The sequence below is a fragment of the Nomascus leucogenys genome, chromosome 15, assembly GCF_006542625.1.
Source record: "Nomascus leucogenys isolate Asia chromosome 15, Asia_NLE_v1, whole genome shotgun sequence".
Taxonomy (NCBI): domain Eukaryota; kingdom Metazoa; phylum Chordata; class Mammalia; order Primates; family Hylobatidae; genus Nomascus; species Nomascus leucogenys.
In genome coordinates, this window is record NC_044395.1 from 47,059,650 (window position 1) to 47,084,503 (window position 24,854).

A 24,854-nucleotide genomic window follows, 5' to 3' on the forward strand; every position below is an offset into this window, starting at 1 on the left:
GTCAGTAAAATTGATCGCAATGAGCACAAATTTACGTATTTTTAGACAAACACCAATGCCAAATCAGAATTTTAAAATATTTTGTCACTTTAAGATTTCATTATTTTTAATTTTATTTTCCTAATTGTTGACTCACCAAGAAACACCCAGAAAAATGACCAATTATTCAAACTAACCTCTCTGGCCTTTTCAAATCCCTTTGAACAATAGTTTAGTGTACATATTTACATGTGGAATATCATCTTATGTTCCCTTAATTTGTTGAAAGAAATTCCAGTTGAGAACAAAATGTTCATTTGAACGTGAATTTACCAAAACAGGTAGTTTGTGAGTCCTCTCTAGAGTCAGCTATTTCATAGGATTTGGTACATTTTAATAGCTTTGCCAAAAATTTGGATGAAGATGTGAAAAACATAAATGTAAAGCTTTCAGGCCTTGTGTGGTGGCTCACTCCTGTAATACTAGCACTTTGGGAGGCTGAGGCTGGAGGATCACTAGAGGCCAGGAGTTTAAGATCAGCCTAGGCAAAATAGACAAAAATAAAAGTAATTAGACAGATGTGGTAGCAGGCACCTGTAGTCTCAGCTACTCTAGAGGCTGAGGTGGGAGAATCAGCTAAGCCCAGGAGTTCCAGGCTGCAGTCAGCTGTGATTACACCATTGGACTCCAGCCTGAGTGACAGAATGAGACCCTGTCTCTAAAAACAAACAAATAAATGACAATCAAAATTTCCAGCTGAGGCAAAGATGAGAGGGAAAAATATAAGAATAGAGAATTCACAACCAATATAATAGAATAGGTTAATTCTTGCATTTATGTACCTTCTCTTACCCACTCCCATTTTTTTCTTTTGAGTATAGGATAAAGGGATCATTGTTTAATAGAAAATTCAGGTGAAGAAAACCTACATGTTGGAAACTCAAGATGAGCCTTTATGTGACATAATTTCCATAAAAGATAACACAATCTTAAAATTAGCAGATAGCATCCATAGTACCAGAGATGATAGTCTTCAGCACTGCTCTGTGCAATCAGCTTTTGTCAAGAATGTGCTGAATATTGGTGCACAAAGATGATGGAGTATTAAAATTATATCAAGAATTGTAGAAGCAACTAATTGTATTTAGCATGGAGAAAGCAAGATTGGGTTAGGAAATTATACCACTTTTATCTTCAGTTTTTGAATGTCTGCCTTAGGAAAATTATTATGCAGAGTAGCTCTGTGGGTGGAAGTTACAGAGACGCAGATTTCATCCTAGTGTAAGAAAACAAAATAGAGCAGTGGAACAGCCTGTTATGTGGAAGAATTCAAACAGAGTGTAGGTTACCTTTGGTTGGGGACTGTCAGAGAAGGGGTTTAGACAGTGGGTGGGAGGTACAATATGAGCTAGGCCCTTTCAATTTTCCAGTTTTAGAGTTACATGTTTTAGTATTCAGCAAAATAAATTTACTGATAAGTAAAATATTTAGTCACAACAGAATCCCTCCTATATGTAACTCACACATAATTAACTTGAAATGTAGTCCTTGTCTCTAACAAAATTTTACTGATGTGATGATTAACTATACTAAGTAATGTAATTGCCAAAATTACTTCCTTACAATCTGTTGTCCACACTTCATTGAGAATAATCATCGCCAAATACTAATCTCTTCATGCCGCTTCCTGGCTTAAAACACAATCATCTGTGCTATGGACTGAATATTTGTGTCCCCCCAAAATTCACATGTTGAAATCCTCACCCTTAAGGCAATAGTATTGGGAAGTGGAGCCTTTGGGTGACTTGGTGATTAGGTGATGAAGGTAAAGCTCTCATGACTGGGATTAGTGCCTTTATAAAAGAGGCTTCAGAGCGCTAGTTAGCGACCATGTGAGGATGCCAGCAGAAGGCACTGTCTATGAGGAAGTGGGCCCTAACCAGACACTGAATCTGCCTTGACCTTGAACTTGTAGACTACGGAATGGAGAGAAATAAATGTTCAATGTTTATAAGCCACCCAGTTTATGGTATTTTCTTAAAGCATCCAGAGCAGACTGAGAGAGACGCTCTGCACTAATAAAATAAAATAAAATAAAATAAAATAAAATAAAATAAAAAGATAAAGACAATTTTTTTTTTTTTTTTGACGAGTCTGGTTCTGTCGCCCAGGCTGGAGTGCAATGGCGCGATCTGGCCTCACTGTAAGCTCCGCCTCCTGGGTTCACGCCATTCTCCTGCCTCAGCCTCCCTAGTAGCTGGGACTACAGGCGCCCGCCACTAGGCCCAGCTAATTTTTTTGTATTTTTTTTAGTAGAGATGGGGTTTCACCGTGTTAGCCAGCATGGTCTCGATCTCCCGACCTCATGATCCACCCACCTTGGATTCCCAAAGTGCTGGGATTACAGGTAAAGCCACCGCGCCGGGCAGATAAAGACATTCTTAATGTAACCTACAAAGTCCAGCAAGTCCCCCGATCAGCTTCTCCAGCTTTATGTTCCATCACCCTTCATTTCCAAACGAACCGTATTGGCCTACTATTTATTTATTACATATACACCATGTTTTCATTTGCTACACATCATTTCTCATGCTGCTTTTTTCCCTGCATGGATGTCCTTCTTATTTCTAGGTGACTTCTACTTTTATTCTTCAGATCTCAGTTTCCTTTTTACTTTTCATTAATAAAGGAAGGCTTGCTGATCTTCCCATTTAGATCTGATTTCCTGTTACATGTATTCATACTCTGTTTCTCATTTATCACTGTTACAAATTGTATTTGCTTAATAAGTTATTTGATTAATATATTTCCTCTACTAAAACATAAGCAGCCTAAGGGAAAGGGAATTTTATGTTTTTAATTCACTATTGAGCTCCTAGTGTCCCAAAATATGTGCCGATCACAATAAATATGTGTTCAATTAATAATATAAGTGGAACAGATAGCACTCACTTTAAAAGTACAGAAAAAAATGTTTAGCGAAAGGATGTGATCCAGTGACCCTATGGCAATAAGTTAACTCTATATACTGCCTGCGTTTTTTAGACTGTTTTTACTTTTTGAAAAGCCCTAACAGCTAGGATTATTATGTTATATTTGTTTTATAGGTAAGGAAATTGTATCCCTCTCAACTGTTTCAAAATTATATTTATTAAGTAGAATATTTAAGATAAGAAACTGTTTGAGATTTTAAGAAAATAACCATGTACTTGGTATACCTAGATATTATGCTTTTCAATAACTTACTTTAAATGGCATTTAAAAATATTTTTCTACAGGATTGTCTTGATTCAGGCTGGTATAACTAAATATCATAGACTAGGCAGCTTAAACAACAAACATTTTTCTGTTTCTTGGGAAGTGCAAGACTACAGTGCCAATAGATTTAGGGTTTGGTGAGGGCCCTCTTCCTTGTTTACACATGGCTGCGTTTTTGCTGTATCCTAACCCAGTGAGAGAAGGAGAGAGCGTATTCTGGTGTCCTCCTCTTCTTATAAAGGCATTAATCCTTTTGCTGTGCAGAAGCTCTTTAGTTTAATCAGATCCCATCAGAGTGAGCAGGAAACCTACAGAATGGGAGAAAATTTTTGCAGTCTATCCATCTGATAAAGGGCTAATATCCAGAATCTATAAAGAACTTAAACAAATTCACAAGAAAAAAACAACCTCATCAAGAAGTGAGCAAAGGACATGAACAGACATTTCTCAAAAGAAGACATTTATGCAGACAGCAAACATATGAAAAAAAGCTCATCATCACTGGTCATTAGAGAAATCCAAATGAAAACCACAATGAGATACTATCTCACATCAGTTAGAATGGCAATCATTAAAAAGTCAGGAAACAACTGATGCTGGAGAGGATATGGAGAAATAGAACACTTTTAGACTGTTGGTGAGAGTGTAAATTAGTTCAACCATTGTGGAAGACAGTGTGGCGATTCCTCAAGGATGTAGAATAGAAATACCATTTGACCCAGCAATCACATTACTGGGCATATACCCAAAGGATTATAAATCGTTCTACTATAAAGACACATGCACATGTATGTTTATTGTGGCACTATTCACAATAGCAAAGACTTGGAACCAACCCAAATGCCCATCAATGATAGACTGGATAAAGAAAATGTGGCACATATATAGCATGGAATACTATGCAGCCATGAAAAAGGGTGAGTTCATGTCCTTTGCAGGGACATGGATGATGCTGGAAACCATCATTCACAGCAAACTAACACAAGAACAGAAAACCAAACACTGTATGTTCTCACTCACAGGTGGGAGTTGAACAATGAGAACACATGGACACAGGGAGGGGAACAATCACGAACCAGGGCTTTTTGGGGTCGGGGGGTTAGGGGAGGGATAGCATTAGGAGAAATGCCTAATGTAGTTGATAGGTTGATGAGTACAGCAAACCACGATGGCACATGTATACCTATGTAACAAACCTACACTTTCTGCACATGTAGCCCAGAACTTAGAGTATAATAAAATTTTTTTAACAAAATAAAGGCATTAATCCTATCATGGGGACTCCATTCTCATGACTTCACCTACATCTAATTTTGTATCAAAGGCTGTTACTCCAAATACCATCACATTGGCGACTAGGGCTTCAACAAATGAATTTTGGAGAGAAACGGCATTTAGTTCATAACAAAAACTAAACTTTGTTTTGTTTATACGTCCTAATTTAAAATCTATTTGTAGTTTTAAAAATTACATATGGAATCCTCAGTTAATTATGTATCTTCGACACCTTGACAGGTGGGACTTGAAACTTGAAAATAACACTTCCATCTAGTGACAAGTAACCTGATTAAATTAAAAAACTCTGGAGTAGCTGGGAAGGGTAAAACAAATCATTCGCACAGAATGGACTGGACACATAACTTAGAGCAGTCACTTTTTAAAAAATAAACACCTGAGGTAATTGATGCTTATGAAGCTTATGGATTAATAATGATCAAACAAAACAATCTGTTTAGCTAACAGAATATTGCCCACGTAGTAACTAGATAAAATGTTTTCTTACAATCTTGCCTCTTAAAAATGGGTCCGTCTCCATTTTCCTCACTCCACTGCTTCTGAATGAGAACGTTTTGTACTCTGGAAACCTAGTAAAAAGTTTTCTTCTTAGTTTAAAAAACGAACTATATTCAGGAACAAACGTGTATGAGAAAGTGCGTTCTTGGTAAAATTTCCAGTTGGATTTTGCAGAATCATGAAGAAGTTGATGCTAAAATAAGCTCTATTTATCCCAAGGGGACACTTAAAGCCACTTTGAATTAAATTACTGTGGGATTTAATATAAACACAATAATAAAGCACTTCCAGACATGCAATACATAGTTAGACAATGAAGATATATAAAAATTTTATTTAAAGCATTGAATCTCAAAGGAAATATGGATGATTTATTTGTATCTCTTAATTCCTGAATTTTTGTAATAGATTTTAGCTGATGTATTTTAAATTAACTGTTGTTCAGCTACATTAAAACTACAAATACAATTGTCACATACAATCCTTTGAGCTAAAATATTCTTATCATATGCAAATGCCAGATCAAAAGAGATAATTATTCTATTTCTCTGGAAGCCTATATAAACAAGAAAAATCTGTCACTCTCAGATGATAATTATTTTACTGATTGAGATAGAAAATTATATTTAACCTTTTTTAGATAGTCCAGAGAGTATTATATCTATTTGTCCACTTACTGGTATATCCATTAAACTGTATCCCTAAGGTGTTCCAACTTCAGATGTAGAAATAGCCTAACTGGACATATTAATTACTTTTTATATCAGTCATTGAAAATTACTGCTTTCCTGAAAACACTATTTATTATCCTGTCTCCCTTTCAGGAACTATATTTCATATGCTGACAATAAACACAAAGTTGACATTTTGCCAACAGTTAAGTTGGAAATATCAAGTGCATGAACAAATTCAAGAAAAGCATCTGTCTTACACATATTCTTAGTCAGGGTCATTAAAATAAAGTTGTATTGTGGCCTACTTCAGGAAAAATATACAGATATGACCCCATCTCTTGTTATATTTTTATACACTATTCATATAAAAGGTGTGAATAGTACCAGACAACAACAGATGACAAGCTAGCAAGAATATGATTCAAACTTGTTGCCAAAAAATATTGCATCAATACCAAAGGGGACTGATTCTTTGAAAATTATGTTGTGTCATGTGATTATAATTAGCTTGTATGAAGCACAGCTGATCTGGGATGTAGGCTTCAGTGGTAGTCCAGAGAATAGTGTTCCTATTATTATTAATAGAAAGTCTTGCTATATGACAGGCATTGAATTAAACAATTTACATACATAATTATTTTTATTTGTTTATATTAAATGGACAGAATCTGATTACTAATATTCCTCAGTTCCTATCCCAATTTGTTAATTTAGGCATGATCCTCCTTTATTTATTTTATACAAATTACTTATGATATAATGAATATCCATACATACATCTAGAATTAGAACATTATAAATAATTTACGTCTATATATTTGGTTATCTCATCATATGTCTATCCTTTTCTTCTCTCTTCCTGCAAGAGATTACCACTATTGTGAATTTTGAGTTTCTCATTTCTTTGACATTGAAAAAAATAGTTTTATTTTGCCTGTATATTTAATGTATTACTTGTTTTGATTGATTTCTAACTTTTTATGTCTTGAGAAATCCGTAGCTATGCTAATGTCTAAAAGATTCATATATATATATATTTTTTTTTTCACATCAGTTAGAATGGTGATCATTAAAAGTCAGGAAACAACAGGTGCTGGAGAGGATGTGGAGAAATAGGAACACTTTTACACTGTTGGTGGGACTGTAAACTAGTTCAACCATTGTGGAAGTCTGCGTGGCGATTCCTCAGGGATCTAGAACCAGAAATACCATTTGACCCAGCCATCCCATTACTGGGTATATACCCAAAGGATTATAAATCATGCTGCTATAAAGACACATGCACACATATGTTTATTGCGGCATTATTCACAATAGCAAAGACTTGGAACCAACCCAAATGTCCAACAACGATAGACTGGATTAAGAAAATGTGGCACATATACACCATGGAATACTATGCAGCCATAAAAAATGATGAGTTCATGTCCTTTGTTAAGGACATGGATGAAACTGGAAAACATCATTCTCAGCAAACTATCGCAAGGACAAAAAACCAAACACCGCATGTTCTCACTCATAGGTGGGAATTGAACAATGAGAACACATGGACACAGGAAGGGGAACATCACACTCTGGGGACTGTTGTGGGGTGGGGGGAGCAGGGAGGGACAGCATTAGGAGATATACCTAATGCTAAATGATGAGTTAATGGGTGCGGCACACCAACATGGCACATGGATACATATGTAACAAACCTGCACATTGTGCACATGTACCCTAAAACTTAAAGTATAATAATAATAAAATTAAAAAAATAAAAATAAAAGATTCATATATTATGTTCTATTAAAACTTTTGAATTTTGATTTTGATATTTAAGTTCTTAACTATTCAGAAACTAATGTTTTCGGATGGTTTGAAACAAGGATGTTATGTGATTTTGTTTCCATATGATAACCAATTTTTTCCTTCATCGAATAGACTCTTCTTTTCCCATTAATCTGACATGCCTCTTTGTCACATATCCTAGTTGATATATATATAGTTGTTTATAGGTCTTTGTTTTGTTCCGTTGGTCAGTTTATCTATCTATACACAAGAAACACATTCTGAATTACTGTAACTTTTATAGTAAGTTCTATTATGTGAAGGCCAAATTATTTCTCCTTTTCTTTTAGTGTTTTACTTTGTTTCTGCTGTTTTGCATTTCTGCATACATTTTAAAGTCAGCTTGCCAAGTTTTATGAAGAAAACCTACTGGAGTTTGATTGGAGTTACACTGAGTTTCTAAATCAATTTTGAGAGATTGGCATCTTTACAATATTAAATCTCCCTACATGAAACATGGTGTATTAGTTATCTACTTAGCCCTTCTCTTATGTTCCTTTAGTTCCTTGTTTTTACATGTGTCTTATGGTTTGTTTTTTTGTTAAGTTTTTTACTAGAAAATTTACATTTTTTATTACTTTCATAAAATAAAAACTTTAAAATATGTTTTTAAAAATATTTGTTGCTGTTATATAGTAATGTAGTTAGCTAGCTTTCGTTCATCCTTCTGACCCTCCCTTGCTCTCTTTCTTCCTTTTTTTCTTCTTTCTTCCCAAAAGTAGCAGAATAAAACAAAAGTTTACTAAGGATTGCATTTATTGAATAGAAAACGTTTTAGAGGCATGTTACAAGTAGTTTGTGGCTGAATTTCCTCACATAGTAGTATTATGTTCTCTCTTGGCAGATGAGTAATGAAAACATTAGAAAATTCAAATAGTTTTTCCATAACTTGAAAGAGATAATAGTGGGATTTTACTGGTCAATTTTACTTTAAGACCTGTGACTTTGAGGTTTTGTTCCCCTCATTCCACTTTCTTCTGCTCCATAATGTTAATATTGGATTTAAATATTTTCTTCTCATATTTTTTTAAACTTTTATTTTAGGATCAGTGGTACATGTGCAGGTTTACTACAGGGATAAATTGTGTTTCATGGGGATTTGGTGTACAGATTATTTTTTTCACCCAAGTAATAAGCATAGTACCACATAGATAATTTGTTGAATGTCTCCCTCCTCCCACCCTCCACCCTCAAGTAGACCCCTGTGTCTGTTGTTCCATTCTTTACGTTCCTGTCTACTCAATGTGAGTGAGAACATGCACTCGGTATTTGGTTTTCTGTTTTAGGATAATCACCTCCAGCCCCATTCATATTTCTTGCAAAGGACATGATCTTGTTTCTTTTTATGGCTGTGCAGTATTCCATGGTGTATATATATAATATTTTCTTTATCCAGTCTGTCATTAATGAGCATTTAGGTTGATTCCATGTCTTTGCTCTTGTGAATAGTGCTGTGATGAATGTATGTGTGCATGCGTCTTTATGGTAGAATGATTTATATCCTTTTGGGTGTATATTCAATCATGGGATTGCTGGATCAAATGAAAGTTTGGTTTTAATTTTGTTGAGAAACTGCAAAACTGTTTTCCACAGGGGCTGATCTAATTCACATTCCCATGAACAGCATGTAAGTGTTCCTTTTCTCTGCAACCTTCCCAGAATCTGTTATTTTTTGACTTTTTAATTATAGCCATTCTGACTGGTGTGAGATGGTATCTCACTGTGGTTTTGATTTGCATTTCTCTAATAATTAGTGATGTTGAATATTGTTTTCATATGCTTGTTGGCCACCTGTATGTCTTCTTTGGAAAAGTGCCTTTTTATCTGCTTAGCCCACTTTTTAATGAGATTGTTTGTTTTTTGCTTTTTAATTTGTTTAAGTTTCCTACAGAATCTGTGTACTAGGTCTTTGTCAGATGCATGGTTTGCAAATATTTTCATCCATTCTGTAGGTTGTCTGTTTATAATTTGTTTTGTTGTATAGAAGCTACTTAGTTTAATTAGATCTCATTTGTCTATTTTTGGTTCTGTTGTAATTGCTATTGTTGTCTTCATCATGAAATCTTTGCCAAGGTCTATGTCCCGAATGATATTTTTCCTAGGTTATCTTCCAGGCTTTTTATAGTTTTAGGTTTTACATTTAAGTCTTGAGTTAATTTTTATATTGCTTTACATTTAAGTCTTTCATTCATCTTGAGTTGACTTTTATATTGCTTTAAGGAAGGGGTCCAGATTAAATCTTTTGCAAATGGCTAGCCAGTTATCCTAGCACCATTTATATTGTTGCTAGGAGGATATAGTTGTAGTTATCCTAGCACCATTATTTCCTATTGATTGCTTTTGTTGATTTTGTCAAAGATCGTATGGTTGTAGGTGTGCAGCTTTATTTCTGGGCACTCTATTCTGTTCCATTAGCCTATGTGTGTGTTTTTGTACCAGCACTATGCTGCTTTGGTTACTGTAGTCTTGTAGTGTAATTTGAAGTCAGGTAACATGAGACCTCCAGTTTTGTTCTTTTTGCTTGGTATTGCTTTGGCTATTTGGGTCCTTTTTTGGTTCCATATGAATTTAAAATAGTTTTTTTCTAATTCTGTGATGACTGGCATTGGTAGTTTGATAGGAATGGTATTGAATCTCTAAAATGCTTTGGCCAGTATGGCCATTTTAACTATAATGATTCTTCCCATTTATGAACATGGAATTTTGTTTCATTTGTTTGTGTTATTTCTGATTTCTTTCAGCAGTGTTTTGTAATTCTCTTACAGAGGTCTTTTACTTACCTGGTTATTTGTATTTCTAGGTATTTTATTATTTTTGTGGATATTTTGAATGGGATTATGATCTTGATTTGGCTCTCAGCTTGAACATTGTTGGTGTATAGAAATGCTACTAATTTTTATACATGGATATTTTTATCTTTAAACTTTGCTGAAGTTGTTTATTAGATCTAGGAGCTTTTGGGCAGGGATTATTGGATTTTCTAGGCATAGAATCATATCATCTGCAAACTGAGATCATTTGAATTCCTGTCTTCTTATTTGGATGTCTTTATATTTTTCTCTTAGCTGACTGCTCTGTCTAGGGCTTCCTGTATTATGTTCAATAGGAGTGGTGAGAGAGGACATCCTTGTCTTGTTTTAGTTCTCAAGGGGAATGCTTATAGCTTTTCCCTTTTCAAAGTGATGTTGGCTGTGGGTTTGTCATAGATAACTCTCATTATTTTGAGTTATGTTACTTCAGTGCCTAGTTTGTTGAGTGTTTTCAACATGAAGCAGTGTTGAATTTTACTCAAAGCCTTTTCCACATCTATTGAGATGATCATGGTTTTTTAATATTTAAGTTTATGTGATGTATACCATTTATTGATTTGTGTATGTTGAAGCAACCTTTGTCTCAGGGATAAAACCTACGTGATTGTGGTGAATTAGCTTTTTGACTGCTGCTGGACTTGATTTGTTAATATTTTGTTGGGGATTTTTGCTTCGATTTTCATCAAAGATATTGGCCTGAAGTTTTCTTTTTTTTGTAGTATCTCTGCCAGGTTTTGGTACCAGAATGATGCTGGTTTTGGTACCAGAATGAGTTAGGAGAAAGTCTCTTCACTTCATGTTTTTGGAGTAATTTCAGTAGTAATGATATTATCTCTTCTTTATACATCTAGTAGAATTTGGCTATGAATCTGTCTTCTCTTGGGCTTTCTCTGGTTGGTAGGAATTTTATTATTGAGTCAATGTTGGAACTTATTATTTGGTTTGTTCAGGGTATCTATTTCTTCCTGGTTCAATCTTGGAGGGTTTATGTTTCCAGAAATGTCTTTATTTCTTTTAGGTTTTGTAGTTTGTTTGCATAAAGCTGCTCATAATAGTCTCTGAGTGTTTTTTGTACTTCTGTGAAGCCTGTGATAATGTTTCTTTTGTCATTTCTAATTGTGTTTATTTGGATCTTCTCTCTTTTTCTATATTAGTCTAGCTAGCAGTCTATCAGTCTTATTCTTTCAAAAAACCAATTTTACAATTTGTTGAACTTTTGTATGATTTTTCCTCCTTCAGTTTCATTCAGTTCAGCTCTGATTTTGGTTATTTTTTGTTCCCCTAGGTGTGATGTTAGGTAGTTAATTTGAAGTCTTTCTTTTTGATGTGGGTGCTTAGTGCTAAAAACTTTCCTTTCAACACTCCTTTAGCTGTATCCCAGAGATTCTGGTATCTTGTATCTTTATTCTTCTTAGTTTCAAAGAATTTCTTGATTTTTACCTTAATTTCATTGTTTACCCAAAAGTCATCCAGGAGCCGTTTCTTTAATTTCCATGTAATTGTATGGTTTCGAGCAATCTTCTTAGTGTTGAGTTATATTTTTATTGCATTGCGGTTCAAGAGTGTGGTTGGTATGATTTTAGGTTTTTAAATTTTGCTGAAAATTGTTTTATGGCGGAGCATGTGGTCAATTTTAGAGTATATGCAATGTGCAGATGAGAAAATTGTATATTCACTTGTTTTGGGGTAGTGTCTTGTAGATATCTGTTAGGTCCATTTGGTCATGGGTCAAGATCATGTCTTGAATATCTTTGTTAGTTTTCTGACTCAAGGATCTGCCTAATAAAATTAGTGGGGTTTTGAATTCTTCTGTTATTTTTATGTGGTATCTAAGTCTCTTCATAGGTCTCTAGGAACATTTTTTATGAATCTGGGTGCTCCTGTGTTGAGTTCATATCTACTTAGAATAGTTAGGTCTTCTTATTGAATTGAACCCTTTACCATTATGTAATGCCCTTGTCTTTTTTGTTCATTGTTTGTTTAAAGTATGTTTTGTCAGAAACTGGAGTAGCAACCCTTGCTTTTTTCTGTTTTCTGTTTACTTGGTAGATTTTTTTCCATCCTTTTACTTTGAACCTATGAATGTCATTGCATGTCAGATGGGTCTGTTGAAGACAGCATTCAGTTGACTCTTGTGTCTTTTTCCAGCTTGCCACTCTGTCTTTTAGTTAAAGCATTTAGCTTGTTTACATTCAAGGTTATTATTGATATATGTGAATTTGTTCCCATTATCATGTTGTTAGCTGGTTATTATGCAGACTTTATTGTGTAGTTGCTTTACAGTGTCAATGGTCTGTGTACTTAAGTTTTTGTCGTGGCTGGTAATGGTCTCTTGTCTTTATATTTAGCACTCCCTTCAGGATCTCTTATAAGGCAGGTCTTGTGGTTAGGAATTTCCTTAGCAATTGCTTGCCTGAAAAGCATCTTATTTCTTCTTTGTTTATGAAGTTTAGTTTGGCTGGATATGAAATTCTTGGTTGAAATTTATTTTCCTTAAGAATACTGAATATAGGCCCCCAATTTTGTCTGCCTTGTAGGGTTTCTGTTCAAAGGTGCACTTTAGCCTGAAAGTATTCCCTTTGTAGTTTGACTTGCCCCTTCTCTCTAGCTGTCTTTAACAGTTTTCCTTTCATTTTGATCTTTGAGAATCTGATGACTGTGTTTTTGGGATGGTTATCTTGTATAGGATCTCACAGGGGTTCTCTGCATTTCCTGAATTTGAGTAATAGCCTCTCTAGCAGGGTTGGAGAAATTTTCATAAATTATATCCTCAAATATGTTTTCCAATTTGCTTACTCTCTCTCAGGGATGCCAATTAGTAGATTTGGCCCTTTTACTTAATCCCATATTTCCTGGAGGTTTCGTTCATTCTTTTTTCTTTGTTTTTGTCTGAATTAATTTGGAGAACTGGTCTTCAAGCTCCAACATTCTTTCCTCAGCTTGGTGTATTCTGCTATTAATACTTGTGATTGGATCATGAAATTTTAGGAGTGAGCTTTTTAGCTCTATCAGATCAGTTTGGTTCTTACTTAAAATGACCATTTCATCTTTCAGTTCCTGCATCATTTTATTGTATTTCTTAGTTTCCTTTGATTCACTTTCAACTTTCTCCTGAATCTCTATGAAGTTTGTTTCTATCTATATTCTGAATTCTATTTCTGTCATTTTAGCCATTTCAGCCTAGTTAACAACTATTGCTTGGGACCTAGTGTGGTCATTTGGAAGTAAGAAGACACTCTAGATTTTTGAGTTGCCAGGTTCCTTCTCATCTATGTGGACTGATGTTCTTTTAGTCTTTGAAGTTACTGTTCTTTGGATGGAGGTTTTTACAATTTTATTTTTTTTGATGCCTTTGGAAGTTTGGTTGTGGTTTAAGGTAGGTTCAGTAGACTGACTTTATTTCTGGAAGGTTTTAGGGGGCCAAGGATCAGCTAAGTGTTCCTGGACTGCATGTTAACTCTGGGAGCCTGTACTAGGCCCCAAGCTTCGGTCTCTGGCCCTTTGAGCTTACGAATCTGATTCACTAGGGGTGCTGAGGTGTCCCAGTCTACTGGCCACAACTCTACAAAGCTGGTGCTGTCAGGGTTCACTCCTGTTGGCTTGGGTGGCGCACTGGTGGGAGTGAGCCTGAAGTAGTCCTGTGTATGCTCATGCCTATGGCAGTGGCAGTGCGGCTGGTGCAGGGCGGTGGCAGAGGCAGAGTTGCCAGCGTCCTTGTACACATTTGTGCTGTTGGTGGCAGTGTAACAGTATGCACCTGCATCAGCAAGGGGTTGGACAGTGAGCTCTGTTTGCATCATCTGTGGTGGCACAGTGGGATGCATTCACACACACATACTGGCTGGGTAAGGGAGGTGAGGTCTGCCCACATGGGGAGAGGGAGACTGTAGTGGGGCAAGGCTGCAGGTTGGCTAGTGTGCATTGTCAGGGGCTGGTCTACTGGAGCTCTTCAACAAACAGGCACAGTCTTCCAGTGAAGGAGCTATGATGATAACCCCTGGGAAGCAACTTGGTTGGGCATCAGAGGCTGTGCTTCAGGCAGGTACATACAGCCAGGCTGTACCCAGGAGAGGCCAGCAGACAGAGGGTGTGCAGTTTGGACTGGTCCCATCACATTTGCAACACCACCATGCTCTGTCCAGGTCCGACAGTCTCTCAAAGGCTGATGTCACTTAGAAGGACATGGAGAGTCTTTGGGGATGGGCACCCTAGCCATACTCCACTGCAGCTGTTCCTGTGCCAAACCCTCTGTCTGTGGGAGTCATGGGCTCTCTTGCTGCCAGGATTTTTGGGGGTTCCTGGTGAGGACAGACCACTCCTTACCTGTTTAACTCACTCCTTCCCCAGGAGTTGCTGGGGTCCAGGAATGAGTTCCAGTGCTCAGCAGCGCCCTACAGGGCTCCCAGCTTCCTCCCCAAGTTCAGCTCACTGTGTCCTCACTCCATCCACTCTCAATGCTTTCCTGCTGAAGATCTGCTCAGAGTTTGCTAGTCTTCCCCATGTCCCTGCCTCTCAGTGTGAGATGTTGCCCCTGGCTATATGTAGTCAGCCGTCTTGGGTCTTGTCCTACTTTCTTTTTAGACTAAATCTTTAGTCTTTTCAAAATCTGTTAATAGAAATATTTGTGCATTTATATTTGTCAAAATATATGTATTCTAAATGTAGTTATTATTTATTTCTATTCATCCATTCAGTTATTCACACAAGACTTCTTTTTGAAGCTTGCTTAGATTTACCTTCTTAATTTTAATTTTTAATTATTATAGTAATTGTATATATGTATAAAGTACACATGATATTTTGATACAAACATGCAATGTGTAATAAGAGTAGTTGGGATATCTATCACCTCAACCATTTATCATTTCTTTATGCTGGAAAAATTGTAATTCCACCCTTTTATTTATTTTGGAATATACAGTAAATTATTGTTAACTATAGTTGCCTTATTGTGCTATCAAACAATAGATATTATTCCTTTTAATGGGTACTGTGTTCATGTACCTGCTAACCATTGCCTCTTCATCTCCCAACTTCCCACTACTCTTCTCAGCCTATTCTGTGTCTCCATGAGTTCAATTTCTTTTTTTTAGCTCCCATATGTGTATTCACTCAAGATTTATTGATTGCCCAATTTGATGGATAGAGTAGCCTACAGATTCTTGGAGTAAGAATAATGTAACTAGGAATTTTCTTGAAATGCCTGCTTTTTGTTTCATATATATATATGACTTTATCTTCTTGATGACAGTGGGGAGTTTTCAGTGACCACCTCATAATATTTTCCATGATACTGAGCAATTTAAAGTTATTGGTGGACATACAAGCTTTGTGAATAAAATAACCACAAAGATTGTAAATATTTGAACAAGCTTGAGAGTTGTAACCAAATAAAATGCTTATCAGAGCATGGTACCTGTGTTTAAAGATTCTGCTCAATTCAACACAGATTTACTGAATACTACCACTGTATTAGGGCTGAGGATACATAGCTGTAAAAAAAGGATCCTGCTTTTGAAAAACTTACTACCTGGGTGCAGGAAAAGGGTAGAAAGGAGGAGTAAGCCAGATCCTAGATATGAGAGGCAGTTATAAGGAGAAATGAAATACCTTTGGGGTTTCTGCTTCTACATGGAATGTCCTTGTGATAATATATAAGAATCAAGGTAATGCATAGAAAGTCAGAGAAGTTTGAGGTATTATAAGACACAAACACATTAATTCATATACCAACTAAAGAGGAAATGGTGCTGGCTAGGACTATAGGGGTAACTCGTGACTAAGTAATAAACTAAGGTAGTCATGCTTGATGGAAGATGAAACCCAAGACCTGTGTTTAACTAACATACTTTACTGGCAACTAAGCATAATGTATATGGCCTATAGGAGCCATTGGAGTAGGCTTTTCTCATGTCTGTCAATTTAATATTTATCCTTCCATATCCTTCAGTACATTTTTTTGCCCTAGTTTTAACCCTGAGATAAAAAGAGTCATAGAGTCCAGGATACAGAATTCCTTTTCCACTAGTTTGACTTTGGACAAGGTATACAGCTTCTAAGATCCTTATACAAGTCATCTGACGGAGTATAATAGTTCTTTCTTTACAAGGTTTTTGAAAATATTTTCAGTGATTCATTAAAGACACTTAGCCTAGCGACTGTTCTGTATTGGATGATAAAGAGATGGTAAACCTGTTTGTTGTACCTTACTATGTCAGCTTTCTATAGATGAGATCTTTATTGTTCTTGCTTTGCTTTTTATTTATGCCCAGACTATTTAATTTTGTATTTGTAATATAAAAAATGCTATTTTTAAAGCTACATTTGGCCAGTAAGTTTGGAAATATGCAATTACATTTACTTATTATAATTTAATGGTTGTAATTGTTTCATAACTTGTAAACATTACAGTTGGCTAAATAGCCTTAAGTAGTGGTGTTCAACCCAGCTGGCATATTAGAATCATCTGAAAAGCTTTCAAAAATGTCAATGTTCAGACGCTACCCTAAGTCATTAAATTTAGGTTTTCTTGTTGTGGACCTAATTATTATTATTTTGTAACAGCTCTTCATCTCTGACATGGCAATAGTAACATCTACTCAGCTTGTCAGAGTAGATCTGATGATTACATTAAAAATATATTCAAAAGTGATTGATAAACAGATAATTGAAATAAAAATGTAGGGTAATATTAAAACATTTTAGAAATATTTACCCTGGTCTTGAGGGGTTTAACATTTACTTAGAGAAATAGGTCAAAACATAAAAAATTCGAGGTAACATGTCACACACTGAATGGAAGTAACAGAATAATTATGCTAGGAATCCCATCCTAATCACCCTGTGTAGGCAATCCTTAATGTATATGAGGCTGTGACCTTGTCTAGTACTTCTCAAATATTTATACCTGGGCTTCCTTTAATGATAAAAGAACAAGAACAATAACTTTATTGGGGCTGGAGAAGGTTACTAGGAGGGAAGTCTTATCTAGGGTGGTTGTCTAAAACCACTTACCTCAAATGTTTGTTCATTCATCAAGTCATTCAACAAAATGTTTATTACCTAATATGTGCCTTCTGGACATTTTCTTTTTAAAGGCAATTTAGCAGCATGATAAAGTGGGGGTTAATAGTATAAATGCTGGAGCCAGAATATCTGGGTTTGAATTCTGGCTCCACAACTTTCTGATTGTCTTTTGTTAGGTAAATTCTTAACTTCACGATGACTCAATATTCTTTCTTTTTAAGAAGGAAGATAATATTGTTAATTACTTCCTAGGGTTGCAGAAAGAGGTTTAATGTATTAATAAGTGTAAATTGATCCAAACTATGTGTGGCTAATAGTAAGAGATAGGTGTGCTTTTGCTAACATCTCTGCATTTTTATTCCATTATATTCTTCATTTGTTTTAGTATGAACGTAATGTTTTCAGTGTGAACATATGAAGATAATGCGTTAAGTTAGCTATCACCAAATGAAAATGGTGCTCAAAAGAATGGATATATCCTCCTCCCAAGACATAGTCAAATATGTGAATCTCAGTTTTTCAAGGCACCATCTTATTTAAGATTGGTCATTTTCAACAACATGGATTATCTAGAGGATGTTATGCTAAGTGAAATAAGCCAGGCACAGAAAGACAAATACTGTATGATCTCACTTACATTTTGAATCTAAAAGAGTTGAAATCATAGAAGTAGAGAGTAGAATGGTGGTTACCAGAGGGTGGGGATGAGAGTGGACAGAGTACAAAGTTTGGGTTAGGAGAAATAGGCCTGGTAATCGATTGCACAACAGGGTGACTATAGTTAATAATAGTGTATTGTATTTTTCAAAATAGCTAAGAGGGTATTTTAATTTTAATTTTTTATTTTTTGAGACAGAGTCTTGCCCTGTCACCCAGGCTGTACTCCAGTGGCATGAACATGACTCACTGCAACCTCAAGCTCCTGGGCTCAAGCAATTCTCCTGCCCCAGTCTCCAGAGTAATTGGGACTACGGGTATATTACACTATGCCCGACTAAGAGTGGATTTTAAATATTCTCATCACATGGCATGCATCTCTAGTCCTAGCTACTCAGAAGGCTGAGGCAGGAGGATAGCTTGAACCTAGGAGGAAGGGGCTGCAGTGAGCCCTGATGGCACCACTGCACTCAGCCTGGGAGAAAAAGTGAGACCCTGCCTCAATCAATCAATCAATCAATCAATAAATCTATTTGCCACAAAGAAATGATAAGTGTTTTGGGGTTATGGATATGTAAAATAGCTTGATTTTATCATTTCATGATGCATACATGTATTAAAATATCGTATTGTACCCATACATATATACAATTATTATTTGTCAATGAAAAATAAAACAAAAATTTTAAAAAACATTAGAAAGAAGGTTAGAGACATAATCAGGGAAGTACGGACAGCAATGAGTGCATGTATACCAGTGGGTCCTCTCCTAGTTTCTGATCAGGGAAGAACTCTAGAAGAGTCGTGCTTACCATGTGACCAGAAAGATGAGTAGAGTTAGTGATAAGCAGAGCTTGCAGAAAAGCTGTGGTGTGTAAATGGGCGGGTTGTGTGGAGACTGAGTGTTCCAGAGAGAGAGAACACACAAGAAAAATGTCATTTAAAACTGTGACCTTATCAGTGAATAAAGGGTCCAACACCACATGAATGTGGAGGTGCAGTATATACAGAAACTCTTAAGGCTCTTAACAGCCAGAACAATGGGGTAGGGGCAGAACAAGAAATGGAGTTTCTGTGGCAACAGTGTTTTCAGGTGATTGTAACATTAGCATTAATGAGAGGAGCACTGTTTTGTGGCAGTGCAGAACAGAAAGAAAACAGTTGTTCAAAGGGGGTTTTAGTGAGAGGAAAAGGGAAGACTATTCAAGGCTCTTGAAAGAGTTGGTATTTGGCGTGATTCTTAAAAGAGCAATAGAGTGAGACCTGTAGCTTGTAGAGCCAGGACAAGGCTTTACTACTGTCCTTAACTGTGTGCTGACTTTGCCTTATTTGTTCAGCTAGGATTGTGTCTAAGCAGAGCCTCTGCATCTGTTCTTAACCTCAACTGCAGCCTTATCCTTTTACCCATGTGCCGAACACTCTTGGCTTACCTCCGAGGATCACAGAAGGTAAGAAAAAACAGTCCTAGTTTCAAATTCCAGCATAAAAATCAAGTGTAACAGTCGCATGTTAGTTTGTTTACTTTTCATAGTCTGAATTTTGGCTGGAATGATTTCTTCTAAGATGATGGTAGAAGTCATGTCACCTGCCAAGATGATCTGTGAGTTATTCTGCAAAACCAGATAAGGGCAGAGGAGAATAGTAATATTATTAACAGGGATTTCCAGCACTATGCTTAGTATTTCACATACATGCTGGCGAATTCTTACAGGGATTCTACAATCAGGTATTGTTAGTTTCATTTCACACACAAGAAACCTCAGGTATAGAGGCTTTGAGTAACTTTGAGACTAGTGAATGACAGAGCTAAGGTCAATCCTAATTTGAGTTATTTCCATTATGTCATGTCTCATTGAGATTCTGTATTTTCACTTAGCTAAATTCAGGTGAGCAAACTAGCGCCCTTTAGATTCTGAGCAATACATGAAATGATTGCTGGTGTTGGCAACAACTTATCTCTGCTTAACACACATACTCATTTTGAAGTGTGTAATAGGCTTGAGAAACATGTCTTTTTTATTATACTTTAAGTTCTAGGGTACATGTGCACAACATGCAGGTTTGTTACATATGTATACATGTGCCATGTTGGTGTGCTGCACCCATTAACTCGTCATTTACATTAGGTATATCTCCTAATGCTATCCCTCCCCCCTCCTGCCACCTCACAACAGGCCCTGTGTCCACGTGTTCTCATTGTTCAATTCCCACCTATGAGTGAGAACATGTGGTGTTTGGTTTTCTGTCCTTGCGATAGTTTGCTGAGAGTGATGGTTTCCAGCTTCATCCATGTCCCTACGAAGGACATGAACTCATCCTTTTTTATGGCTGCATAGTATTCCATGTATATGTGCCACATTTTCTTAATCCAGTCTATCATTGATGGACATTTGGGTTGGTTCCAAGTCTTTACTATTGTGAATAGTGCTGCAATAAACATACGTGTGCAGAGAAATATGTCTTGATTAAATAGTGATGTCATGTGTTATATGTAGTGTTGTAAAATGAAGTATGTAAGAAAACAGAAAAACACTTAGTCATTCTGCTAAAACTCAACAAAAATTCTTTTTTGTCTTTGACTGTTTTTGTGTATATGTGTGACTGTGTGTGTGTGCGTGTTGATTCTTCTTCCCTAAGATTCACTAAGCAAAGCACCGCTGGATAGAGATTGATATTTTAAAAGGAGTTGTTAACTTGAGATCACTTTGATGTTCTATGAATTTAATGTGTGCAGATTTACTCTAGGAAAACTTCGCAACCCTTTCTATGTAATTATATTTAGAAACTCTTTCCTTTTAATGCAGTAATCTGTGAAAATAACTCTCTCTGGGTTGCCTACCATTTAAACTGCTAGGTTTTGATCCCTGTGGTTGGCTATTGGCTTGGCTTGGAGAAAGAGAAGATAAGTGGCAGGGAATGAAAAGTTCCCACCTAAGTCTCTCAGTATTTAATAATTCTTAAAGATTTGCCCCAAGTGTGAAATAGTGATTCAAAGGTGCTTGATATTTTATTTTGTTATAAGATCAAACAGGCATTTCAAACTATAGATGAGATTGCTTCATTTTAAAATAATCTTATTTTTTGGCTACAAAAGGAAATCATATATATTTTAAAACTTAAACATTCCAGAAATATGCAAAATGATCAGAGAAAGTTTACCCTAATCTTATTCTGCCAGAACAACCACTGATGACAAATTTGTGGTAAGTGCCTGCAGATACATTAACATGTAATGCCATTAATATTGATCAATATAAGATCGCAGTGTAGTTTTTTTGTAACTTTTTTTTTTACCTAACAATGTGTCTTGAACATCTTTCTATATCAATAATATAGACTTCTCACATATATTTTTTAATGGTTTAGGTGTCCCATTAACTAGATGGATCACAATTCATCTCACCAATTTTTGATTAATAGGCTTCCACCATATTTTGACATAATGAACAATGCTATACTGAAAAACTTTTATCACATTTGTTGCATTATTTTTACCATATTAAATGATTTTTGTTTAGGTTCCAAGCAGGAGAACCAGGAGATTGTTGGATAAAAGCAGAACATTCCATATTACCTGTGGTGTTACTATCTGTATTTTCTCAGGTGAGAAAGCCACAAGATATTAAATAATTTGTTAGAATTACACATTTAAATGTAAACATTCCAGACATACAAAGAATGATCAGAGAAAGTTTTCCCTAATCTTATTCTTCCAGAACAACCACTGATGACAATTTGGGGTAACTGCCTGCAGATATATTAACATATAATGTCATTAATGGTGAACAATGTGAGATCGTCGTGTGGTTTGTGTTTTAAACCACACATAAAATTATACATGGAAAATGTGTGATTTTATCGTTCTGTACGTTATCTGCTGTCAGCAACTTAAGATTTTCTTATTAAATAGCTTAGTAGTTCTTTTCCATGTTTTTAAAAAGGGTTGTCTACGGGGAACTACAGAAAATGGATGTGTCTTATGATTTTTACATTATGATATCCAAAAGTTGGCCCCCAAGCTGATAATGACTATTTCCTGAAAGTAAGTAATTTCATTCCAGTAAGAACTACTGGAAGAAACAGACTAAAAGTTTTCAAGCTCTGAAAGTGATGATATGATATGAGTTTAAATGCATGAACATTTTATTTTTTATTTTTTTGAAACAGGGCCTGGCACTGTTGCCCAGGCTGGAGTGCAACGGTACAATCTTGGCTAACTGCAACCTCTACCTCCCAGGCTTAAGCCATCCTCTGACCTCAGCCTCCTGAGAAGCTGGGACTACAGGCATGTGCCACCACGCCTGGCTAGTTTTTATATTTTTTTGTAGAGACGGGCTTTCACCATGTTGCCCAGGCTGATCTCGAACTTCTGAGCTCATGCAATTTGCTTGCCTCAGCCTCCCAAAGCTCTGTGATTACAGGCGGGCCCCACTGTGCCTGGCCAAATAAATGAAAATTAGAATGTGGTATACTCATTAGTAGATTAGGATTCCATCCCAAATTATATGTGATCAATATTTCTTTGATATTAATATTTGGTAGAAAAACAAATGTCAAAATTTGTGAAGCTTTATCCTGCTCTTTTCCAAATTAAAAAATAAAGCAATGATCTTTGTGTTATTATAAGTCTTTTTAAAATACATTTTGATCCTGAGCTTTTAGATGATACTTTTCAAATTTTTGGAACAGAAAGTAAGAAAAATAGTGATGAATTACATGGATTCCGAGGAGTCCATGCATAGATTCTGTCCTCAGCTGCCCTTCTATTTTAATGTGTGATGTTACCTCTCTGATCCTCAATTTGCTGTTGTTGTTGTTCTTTTTAACTGTAAAATGGATTGACAGCAGGACTTACCTTATAGATTTAAGACTAAAATGAGAAAATGAATAGAAATTTTTAGGATAGAATTAGTAATTATAATTTACAGTTGCAAGGGTTAATTATTCCAGTGGCATAGCACCTGGTATTTTCACCTGGCCATTATTTGATGACATAGCTGTTTTGATAGTAGGGCCATTTTGACTAATGAATGTTTTGATGCAGCTATTGCCAAGAAATTATTATACTTTTAGCTTTGTAAAAAATTGCCAAGCATTGTCAAAATGGATAACTTCATTGTTTTATCTCTGAATGTCTTCCAATTGGTAGTCCCACCTCTGCAGGTGATAGATGGGGAGAGGCTCAGGGATAGGATTAGCAGTTCAGTGAGGATGAGATAAGGACCCAGGGTATAGTAAGGGTTAGAGATAGATTAGGGAGAGGGAGAGTGAAAGGTCGGAAATGGAGGAGGATAATGAAACCAGCATATTTGTGACTCAATTTGTTCTAAACTGTAATCATGTCCAAGTATTCTAGTTCAACTGGAGAGCAACCAAGCAACTGAGCTAGCATGAGCTTGTGTTCCAGAGGGTTTGCATTCTGCCAGTCACTAGTGGTCTGACTTTGGCTACATTACCCTTCTTTACTTCAGTTTTCTTGTCTGTAAAATAGGGATGACTCTATCTACCACATTGTTTTGTTTTGAGAATCAAATGAAAAAATCTCCCTAAAGTGTTTGGTTTAGCTGCTTTCTTGCTGCCTAAAATTAGAAGCCCTAAATTCTTTTGACCTAAGAGGTCCTTTAAAAAGATGAATATATCCCTTAATTATGTATTTTCTATAGCTGTTACCTATGACTTTTTTTTCAGAGAAATTCAGAAAGAATAGTAATTCGTCTATAGATGACTTTGCATTTTTTAGCCATAGAGTATGTAGTTAATATATAAGCTTTTAATTTAATATCAAAGGATTATTTTACTGTACATTTGGGTATTGATGAAGCTATATGACACAGAGAGTTTTTTGTAAGTAATATTTTATACCTGTGCCATAGTTGTGTCACACCTAGACACCCTTTGTTTTACTATGGAAACTTGTCCTTGCTTGTTACTTAACTCATTTTAGCTTCCTGTCCTTTTTTTTTCCTCTTAAAATTTTTTAAAGGCGATTTTTCTGTAGGGCAGATTTAGGTTCACAGCAAAATTGAGAGGAAGATATAGAGAGTTTTCATATATCATTTGTCCTCATGCATGTATAGCCTCCCCCATTATCAACATCCCCTGACAGAGTGGTACAATTTTTTACAATTGATAAATTTACATTAATTGACATATCATTATAACCTAAAATCCATACTTTACATCAGGGTTCACACTTGATGCTGTACATTCTATGGTTTGCACAAATGTGTAATGATCTGTACCCACCACTATTCATGCAGAATAGTTCATTGCCCTAAAAATCCTCTGTGCTCTGCCTGTTTATCTTTCCTTTCCCACTAACACCAGACAACCACTGATTTGTTTTTACTGTCTCCATAATTCTGCCTTTTCTAGAATGTAATATAGTTGGAATCATGCAAATGTAGTCTTTTCAGATTGGCTTCTTTCACTTAGTAATATGAATTTAGGTTTCCTTTGTGTTTTTTCATGGCTTGAGAGTTCATCTTTTTATAGTGTAAATAATATTCCCTTATCTGGATGTACCACAGTTTTTTTTAATCTATTCACCTATTGAAGGATATGTTGGTTGCTTCCAGATTTTGACAATAATGAGTAAAGCTGCTGTAAACATTAATGTGCATGTTTTTGTATGGGCATACGTTTTTAGTTCCTTTGGGTAAATATCCAAGGGTGTGATTGCGAGATCATTTGGTAAGAGTATGTGTAGTTTTTAAGAAACTACCAAACTCACTTCCAATGTGGCTGTACCATTTTTTGCATCCCCTACCTGCAATGAATGAGAGTTTCTGTTGCTGTGCAATCTCACCAATATTTGGTGTTGTCA

At 35.9% G+C, this 24,854-nt stretch overlaps 1 protein-coding gene across 6 annotated transcripts in view; it reads left to right on the forward strand.

Moving 5' to 3' along the window:
• The window catches only part of NOX4 (NADPH oxidase 4), a 175,299-nt gene that overhangs the window by 29,096 nt on the left and 121,349 nt on the right, over positions 1–24,854 (forward strand). For all 6 annotated transcript variants that reach the window (XM_030828912.1, XM_030828913.1, XM_003254496.3 and 3 more), the window contains 2 exons: positions 19,366–19,476; positions 21,547–21,631. In XM_030828912.1, the coding sequence (XP_030684772.1) occupies positions 19,366–19,476; positions 21,547–21,631 (196 nt within the window). The remainder of the gene's footprint in view (positions 1–19,365; positions 19,477–21,546; positions 21,632–24,854) is intronic.